Source organism: Merops nubicus, unplaced genomic scaffold (assembly GCF_000691845.1).
Source record: "Merops nubicus isolate BGI_N331 unplaced genomic scaffold, ASM69184v1 scaffold49047, whole genome shotgun sequence".
Lineage (NCBI taxonomy): Eukaryota > Metazoa > Chordata > Aves > Coraciiformes > Meropidae > Merops > Merops nubicus.
The window spans coordinates 1,606-10,955 of record NW_008619231.1 but is presented as its reverse complement, the minus strand read 5'-3'; the positions used below and the strand labels follow the sequence as shown (position 1 = coordinate 10,955).

General features: G+C 43.0%; 1 protein-coding gene across 1 annotated transcript; it reads right to left on the bottom strand.

The window, feature by feature from the left end:
• Nucleotides 1-523: 523 nt before the first annotated feature.
• On the bottom strand, nt 524-9,120 carry DAP3 (death associated protein 3; the record flags this gene model as incomplete). The annotated part of the gene is made up of 9 exons (XM_008943706.1): nt 9,079-9,120; nt 5,746-5,868; nt 3,980-4,081; nt 3,093-3,201; nt 2,548-2,640; nt 2,027-2,157; nt 1,557-1,637; nt 992-1,150; nt 524-583 (listed from the first exon to the last, which is right to left on the bottom strand). Coding segments are annotated over exons 1-9 (900 nt in total), but the record flags the coding sequence as incomplete, so codon positions are not given.
• Nucleotides 9,121-9,350: the final 230 nt, after the last annotated feature.

The window sequence follows — 9,350 nt, the reverse complement described above, 5'->3', positions numbered from 1 at the left end:
CCCTTCCAACCTCTATGATTCTATGGACTTCCTACAGTGCTCCTAACTGCGTTAACCCTGGTGACTGCAAGTACTCCTGCAGCACAGGGAACATGCAGATGGACTTTCCAGGGCTGGCATTTAAATGTGCCATTCTTACCTATAAATAGCTTTTTGTTGAAACAACTGAAATACTTCAAAAAGGACTTTTATCTATGTACTTTTAAATCTGAAGAAATATTGTAATTAGTTTGAAAAATCATAAACCAAAGTGTCATCAAGGTTGTGAAATACCTCTGGCTCAGGGTCAGAAAATGGAGTTTGGCACAGTAATCAACAAAAGCGCCATTATATATTTGACCTTTTCTGGTTCTTTTTGGATGATGTGAGAAACGCTGATGAGATAGATAATAACTCTTACTTGTCAGACAATGCTCATACTCTCCTTCGCTGAATAACAATATGATGCTCAATTGGTCACACTTGTAGCATGTAGCTTTAATTGCTGCGAATAACCCACCCAAAGGTACTGCCTGGAACTCACCCAGTTATTCATCATCATCTTCCTTAGATTGTACACAAGCGTCAGCTCCTCTGGAGAAACCTGGTGAAGATTGTCTGTATCACTTTTTTTGCCAGCAGTTTCTATTATTTGAGACAAATCCCCCTTTCCTACTCTAAATTAGCCTGAAGAGATCATTTGCATCCTTTAGATGCATTTTTAATTTGCTTTTACTTAGCACTGTAGCATTCAGCCTTATCCATGTTACACAAAGAAATGCTCAAACTTTTCCAGCTGTAACAAGGCATATATGCACTTTTTTCTTAGTGAACTTGCTTCAGTAAAAATCATCTAAAGCACAATATGAGTTTTGCAGGTCCCTTCAAGCTAGCAAATCAAATGAATGTCTTTAAGGGATTACTACAGAACTTAAAAATGAACAAAACACCCTCCCCTGCTTTCCCTTGCAGTAAGAAGGCAGAAATATCATCTGAGCAGATGACTTCTTACAGGGCTTCTGTCTTCCTTCTTTAACGTAGTCCTTCCCCAGAGCGCGTTGACGCCATCCACTGCCACGAGAAGCCGGAAGAAGCCAAGATGACATTGGTGCTTTAGCTCTTTCAGCACAACCCCTACTGCATCACTGGCATTTCTCACACGAGCTAAACCCTTTAAGAAGGAAAAGGCACACAACTCAAGTTGGGTTTTGTTGTTAATATATAATGCTGGCAACTCTGGACACTGCTTGCCCTTCCCAAAGGGGAAGGAAGTTAAATGACAGCCAACAGTGGGTTCCTTCCTTTCAGAGGAGCACTCTGGTCCAAGGTACTGAGCATCAAAGCCAGAGGAACTTTCTAACTTTTGTTTCTACCCAAGTTCTCCATACAACTTCCTTTACAGATCTGTTGCATCTTCCACAACCTGTTTTTTTAGCCACCTCATTCATAGGGAAATGCCTTTCTTTTGGTAGAACTTGTATTTGTAAGGTCTTTAGAAGCAATTTGTTCTGCATAAACAATGACAGTATCTTCTGATAAAAGGTGAGACAAAGACAGAAGCAGCTGTTATGCCTTACCTGCTCCACCACTTCACCCAACGGTCTGCCCTCTTCAGTGCTCTCTCGTTTACCCCACACATATTTTCTTTGTGTTTTTATCTGCAGGAAGATAACTATAATTAGATTGGGAACCAAGTAGTGGCAGAGGCAGCTTGGCAAATCTGGAATGGCAAGATTCCTGGTTCTTTGCCAGCGTTAAAGACTAGTGCAGAATCTGGAAGAAGTATTCATCACAAATAGCCATCCCCACGGTGGGGGCTTCAAGCACTGCTCTTTCTACAAAAGCAGAATCCAGGGAAGGGTTTGGTTTGTGGGCCTGCATGCAGTGTGGGTGCCTGCATCAATACATGAAGCATTTTTTGAAAATAAGCAAATCTAGAATTTGCATCAAGGCGATCGGTGAGAGGAAGCATGTGCACATGCAGCCCCTGAGAGATGATCCTAACTTGGTTCTTAGCTACTAGAACAACTTGACAAGTTCTACAAACCTCTTTTAGGAAACGTTCATTTGAGGTTTTGAAGTTCTTGAGCCAGAAAGATGCCTGTAAAGGCTGATCAAGCCGTTCTTTGTTGTAGGATGACTGCATAAGCTCTTTGCAGTTTTTGACCCAGAGATGAGCTGTAAGCAAAATAAAAGTTACCCTTTTTTCTTTTTAATAATTGTAGCGGGTGGGGCATGTTTGTATCTGTTATCCCTATTCTGTTACACTGATAAGACTGCCCCTTGAGGACAGAGGAGGTCACACAGACTCCCCCACAGTATTTCTCCTGTCACACTCGCTAACAGCAGGGAACGAGTTAACAAACTGACTGTAAGCATGTGAGAACACGTAAAAATAACTGTAATTATGTTCTACTTTATTCTCAGGTTATGTAGTTTGTAAGCCTTCTCCATCTATGGTAAAATACAGAGATTTGCTGTGGCCCACCCTACACCTTTCTCCTGAAGGAGCATCTTCAGGATCCGCAGGCGTTTGACGTGTGACACAGACAGCATTGGTGCTCTTACCATCGGGGACGTGCAGCACCAGCCAGCCTTGCCTGGCGCAGAAGTGAATCACATGACACAGAGTCATGGTTTTCCCTGTTCCTTTCTCACCATCTCCAACACAGACTGTCAAGGAAAGCCTCTGAAAAACCACTTCGATTTTGACTTCACTGCAACTGTTTCACAAAAGGCATAAAGGAAGTTCAAAGGTTGTACGAGCAAGGACGGCATTCCATCCTGCTTTTGGTCAGCAGCACACCTAGCCCAATGAGTTCCTTCTCTATATGCCCCGTGCTACAACACAGCCGATGATTCCCATTCCCTTAGTTGTGCCAACAGCCCTGTTTGTAGATCTGTGTCATAAGCCAGAGCTGGCCTAGAAAAAAAGTATACGTGTTTCGTGAACTTCTCAGACTAGTTTTGCTGACAACAGACACAGGGCAGAACCACCCCCTGAAGACTAAACCAGGGTGTTCAGCACAAGATCAAAACATCGCCCTCATCTGACTAAACTCACCAGCTGTATTTAACCTGTGTTCTACCATCAAGTAAGTGATAAAAGATACAGATCACATATCTGACAGCTGGATGTGCAAAGTTGGAGTTTTTCAGGTAAGTGAGAAGTTCTAGAGCTGGTTTTCGCACCATCAGGCAGGCTTCATTGAAGGTCTTAATCTGCAAAAAGGAACAGAATAAGAACAAGAAGCCAACTGCTGGCACAATACAGCTGTTCCCAGCATGACACCATCTCTGACTGGCACTGTGCAAGGTCGAAACGTCCCCTGTGTTCTCCTCGTCTACCAGGCCATTCAGCTCTTCACAGAACTTTTATCAGGTTGGTCAAGTGTGACTTCCCCTTGGTGAAGCCATGCTGACTACCCGGATGACTTTCTTGTCCTTTGTGTGCCTGGAAAAGGTTTCCAGGATTAGCTGTTCCATCACATTCCCAAAGATTCAGGTGAGGTCAACTGGCCTGTCTGAATCAAAAGTCAACCACCTTGAATTACTAGCTCACAGATCAGAACTCTCTTCCTGAACATAAGCAAGCAGTTTGCTTTAGCTGCTTACAAAGCCTGATGTAATCACAGCATGATCTGTCTCACAACAGAAATCAAGAGGCAAGATTTTTTTGTTGCTGATATAAACTTATTTCATGAGACAGCCTGTTTCATATAGTAACTGTGGAAATATTTCTGTAATTCGTTATGTACTCAAGGTTAGAGCTGTAAAGTACTGAATAAAATATTGTTTTAGGGTGGAATCCTCACACCCTCCTGCCACTATTCTGGTTAGGTTCACGCATATCTTCTAATATAGAAAATAACAGTAAAGACCAGGAATAATTGCATTCTTGCAGCACATCACACTCTCTTATTCCAGCAGGAAAGCATCGTAGTTACCCGGCCGATCTGGTTACATATAAGTCCACTCACTGTGAATCTACTGAGAATACCTGCTGCTGGAACCGGTAGGGCAGTCCATGTGGAAACAAAGCTTTCACCTCCTCCAGTGGAATGCTGTAATGACGACCCTCATGATGTTCTGTATGGTTGGCCTGGAAAGGTAAAATGCAAACTGTTATGCTTAGGTTACTCTGATACCTCTTTTCTGGATACAGAAGGTCTGTTGGAATGGAACAGGGAGGGAACGCTCAGTCAAAGTGAGCACCTAGTTACTGAGAGTCAGGAGAACTAGCATATTCAAGTAAAGCAGGAACTGTAGCATCAGGGTACAGCTGCAGGATTTGAGGTATCCACAGGTTTGCCAAACTATTTATAGGAAGAAACCATTTCGTAACTTCAGCAAACTGCTGTCTAAGCTGCCAAAATTGCCAGTCTAGTGTTTACTGGTCAGTAAGTCTTAGCAACAGGAAGACAATTTTAAAAGCCTGGCTAGCCAGTAACTCCCTCTGCTGTAAGATGGTAGTTGGAGAGAGACTAAAGAGGAGACCTGTTAAGATAGACTTCCTTTCTTTCTTCCCACGCAGAGCTGTATGTCAAAGTCCAGGCTGGATTCCCTAGAGTTTTCTCATACGTGTTGGACAGAGTTTAACAGCACCTGTGTTTCTGCACAGCAGTGTTGTCTGTGGACTCAAACAGAAGAGCAGTACTCCAGAGACCATTTTTGTTCTCACTTCTGTCACCAACTTGCTGCATAGCCTTGGGCAAATTCCTTCACTCCTCAGCTCCTACATCTGTAAAGTGGGTCAGTATCTTTATCCTTATGTTTAGTCACTTCGAGTTTTCATAATGGAAAAGTATATAAAAGCTAAGTCTTATTAAAAATTTAGTTTTCATCTGGTCTCCTTAATCCATTTTTAATGGAACTTTACGGTGCAGTAGGATGGGTGCAGTCAGAGCTATCAGGTTTGCTGATGTAGGGAGTCTGTGGAGCCTCTGCTGCAATACGGCGAGTCTGAGGAGCGCTGAGCTCATAAATTAATAAGCAACGGCTGTTGTCACCAAACATCAGGCACATGAAGTCAGAATGCCAAGGCCAGTTGCCTGGCAACATAAATGGTAGGCACAGGACAGTGGGGACAATCCTTGCCATCTGGACTCTTCTGTGCAATCTATAGAGACACTGGCATCACGTGAGCAAGATCATCTAAATGCTGCTGTTTCCATAGAGACCCCAGAGGAATCAGTATTGAAAGACTCCAATTACAGAGGCAGCAGTAAAGCACCTCAAAGGCTTATTCCATTCATTTATTCCACTTCATTTTGTGCTTGAGACAGGGAGTGTGAGGCTGGAATTATGATGCTGGAGAACTATGCTGTGATGAGGTCATCTGGGCTGTGTTTTTTTATTCCCCTTCATAGCCAGTTTGGGGAGGTTATTCAGGGAAGAATAACCCTGGAGTTGAAATTAATGGTATCTGATGACAAGCTAAGCCACATCTGAGCTTCTACAATACACAGTCTATCTGTGCAACTATAGAGAAGGAATCAATACTTGTGTTCCCAGGAGCTTTCAGGCAGAGGACCAGCCCTGCCTTGGTTAAACCCAGGCAGGTGCACTGCACAGCCGTGGCCTGTTTTCCTTTGGGCTGGGGATCATGGGCTTCATGCCCATTATCAGGCCTGTGTACTCCCTTCCCTGATGTTTACTAGAACAAGACAACCTTAGTAAGCACTCCTGGCTCCAGCAAGTCCACAAGCAGACTGAGGGAATTTAGGCTCTTGCTGTCTGACAATAACAGTTGTGGCACTAACTCACCGGGTCATTCTCGCTGGTGTAGAAAACTGCTCTTGGTCTTTCTGCCAGTGATGGGATATCCTGGCTGACAGTGGAACTCAAGCAATTTTTGGCTGCTGTATGGAGGGCGTACCCATGGTCCAACTAAAGAAAAAAGGCAAAACGCAACAAACTTCTCAGTAGTCAAAGATTATGGGTAAAAAGAACAGTTAGTGGTTTGTTTTGTGCACTCAGTGCATGCACATTATGGTTGGGTGAAGGTAGCATGCAATACAGAACAGAATGCTCTGCAATAGGTATAGAATGTAAATTCACTGTGAAAACCTACACGCTTTAGAACCACATTTCACATTTAGATGCCTGCTTCTAAACGATTTCCACTCCCTTAAATCAGCTACCACCTTAAGTCATCTAGAGACCCAAGCCCTGTACACTAGTTAGCCCCTTCCATGCTGCTTAAGAGCACAAGTGCAGCCACTAAATTCTTACTGCTGGGAAGTTCCCACAATGTTTCTGCCTACAATGATTTGAAGAACCTTGAAAATTCAAGCTGTCTAGTAATCCATAATCACCTCAGTTCTTGAGGGATTAGTGCAGTGCTGCTCGCTATTTGATATTTATAATTACATTCCCTGCACTGATTTTCCTGACTGTGTCCCTGCATACAGGCTCTTTCATTATAATACAGATGTGGCTGAGAAACTGAAACAGCCAGCTAAGCTGATTAATTCTTTTTTCCATAGACAGACTGCTGAAGCATGCCTGTAAAGCCCAGCCAAAACAGCAAAGAAAGCGAGTGGAAGGACAAGCATCTTATTATGTTATGGTGAGAATAAGAAAGCATAGACTTGAAACAGAGGCTGGGACCAAAACAAGCAAAACTGAAAGCCACCCTTCATATTACTGACTGGGAGAGTTGCAGACTCCAACTGTAAACAGAGTGAGTAGTTTCCTATTTTGTCTGTCTGCACAGATGAGAGTAGCCATAAAGTGAAGTTTAGAGACAGGGACAGCTGTTTCAGTTCTCCATGACATGATGCAATTCTGCTGCCATCCGTGTTTTCCTCAGGAGGTTCTTTGAAAGCCATAAGGGCTCAGAAGGAAGTGTAATGTCAGATTACCCCACACCCCATGTTAAACACACAATGAACCCCTGAACTGGCATTTCAGCACTCGCTCTCCTTTTAGGTAGGGAATTAAACCATTTTGTATTCAACACTAGATACCAAACTCCTGCGTGTAAATGTAAACACTCACTGAGATCACTTGAACATTCACTTTTGCCATCACATTCTCCTCATTTCCACAACATTCTTTTCCTCCTCAAATCCAAACAATCAGTTAGCATGTCTTATTTGGGTATGTTCAGTTTCAGAGTTCACAAAAGTGACTTAATTTGCAGCCTAAAGCTAATTTCATACATGAAAAACTAGAGCATGCAACTGCTGTCATCTGTTCACCTCAAAAATGTTAGCCCTTAGTCATTCCTAGCCTGGAATCATAGTCCTTGTCATTTTCTTTGAACATCCCACATTTCCTCCTTGTCAGGTCTCAAGGGAATGTCTTAGGGTAGTGAGCTTTGCTCACCTGAAAGGCAAGGCAAGCTTACTGCTCTGTGAGCATCCCTCCCCTGGAGTACTGCACAAATCTTTGCCCTGACCTGTGTAGCAGTGAACGACAATTAAGTAAGGCTTAACTTCTTGCTCTGGGTGGGTTCAATTTTAATGTGTGTCTAGATAGAGCTCAAGACCTCAGCTGAATGATACTTAGTCAAAATGATATTACCAAATACCACTTTTTTAAAAACACAATCTCAGAAGAGAAACAGGAGTTGGATTCTCTATGGTACAAAAGCCAGTTCATAAAAAGTTCTATGAAGGGAGTAGAAGACAGCACAGTAAGACAAGGTGCAAGTGTGAGAAGAACTTTGTCTTGGAGTTCAGTCCTCTGTTCTTGCAGCCAGGTACACATCATTTCTATTTTTGCATCAACAGAACATATCCCATCTTTAAATTATCTTTTTCCTGGAAGGATACCGTCTTAGAACACCACTTCTTCAAGCCTTAGCATGATATATCTGCCTCAGAGTTCCCACATAGCCTTGTAACACTTTGGAACTTTTCCTTTGTGGACTGCAGCTTGCACTGGGCTGTAGAAGCAGCTCCCAAATACCTGGAGAAGTGAAATCCTTTCTAACTCTGCAGTGCTACAAGATCAAAACAAGCTCCTGAAGCAGTGAGTAGATAGTACTCACAGTTACCCTGAGTTTGAGAGATACAGAGTTGCCCCGTTTCTGTTTCCAGACTTCATGCAGAAGTACATCTGCGTTTCTGCAGGCTGCAAGGATACCTTCAAGTGACCTAGAACACCACTGCTAATGCATTACATATTCTGAGTTTACAGCAGCAACATGCCACTTGGTCTCTCCTCCTGGACAAAAGTGGCTTGTCACAGATCCCCTTGACTTCAAGCAGAATGACAGAAACATACAGGTAGTCCTTTCTGTCTCACTGTAGAACTCTGCGTAGTAAACCCTAACAGGTATGTAAGGCTCTCACATTTTCACCTCATCTTTTAAGGCAGTTTATCCTAGTAGCGTAGAATGGATTTTATAGTAAGTTCCTATCTGCCAGAGTAGTTCAACTCAGATCCCTGAAATGGCAGTAAGCCATCACGTGGTACATGGAGATTAATCACAAAGTCATGTGCCATAAGGTGGAGCTGTCCCTGCACGCTTCCACACATCCCAGTCTCTAGGAAAGCCTGTTCATTTCAAAAAGGCTGCCACCAGAAGTACAGTACTGTACAGCCAGAATCATCTCTGGAAACGAGTAGCTATCCAGTCATCCTCTTTAATGTCTGGGTATCCCTGTGCTCTGGTAAAAAAGCATTTAAATGACAACAGCAAACGAGGCAACGCAAGTCCCCTACCATCAGCAATTCATTCAAGATAAGCAACATTAACTCATTCTGCTGTTTATAAAATAAGCTCTGCTGATCAGGCAGTGCTGCTGTGGTGTCACAGTATCACTGCACCCTCCTGAAGCACTGAGCCGCCTCTGACAAAATTACCTTCCCACCAGCAACACAGGCGTTGTGAAAGGCTGGCGCTTCTCCTAGGGAAAGGGCTTTTTCCTTTGTACTTTCCAGCACTGCAGAGCTAGTAGATTCTCTGCTTTCTGAGAAAGACACTGATTTTCCCTTACTCATAATGGGAGTTTACACAACCAGCTTACAGGAGGCATTAAATGATGAACCTAGGGAGAATCTCACTTTTTACAGTTGTACATTGTCACTCCAGTCCACAGAAGAGATGAAATACTGGAATCAGCATGATGCTATTGCAAGACTTACCTTTAGAGGATGGTAGACAAGTCCTTTCAGATTTCTCAGCATTTTTTCTGCAGAGACAGAAATGGATTTTTTTAGGGGTTTTCTTATGTTTAATGTATCTTACAGTGGGAGAGAATCATTTTTTCCTGCTCAAAGAGCTTAAAGTCTAGGCACACAAATAATTCAGACAAGCTGTCAGAATGCTCTGCAGCAATACAGCTGACTACCAGTAATCAGCATCATTTGCCTAATAAAAAAATATTCCATTAGTTACATCGCCCTTTCTCAGAGAG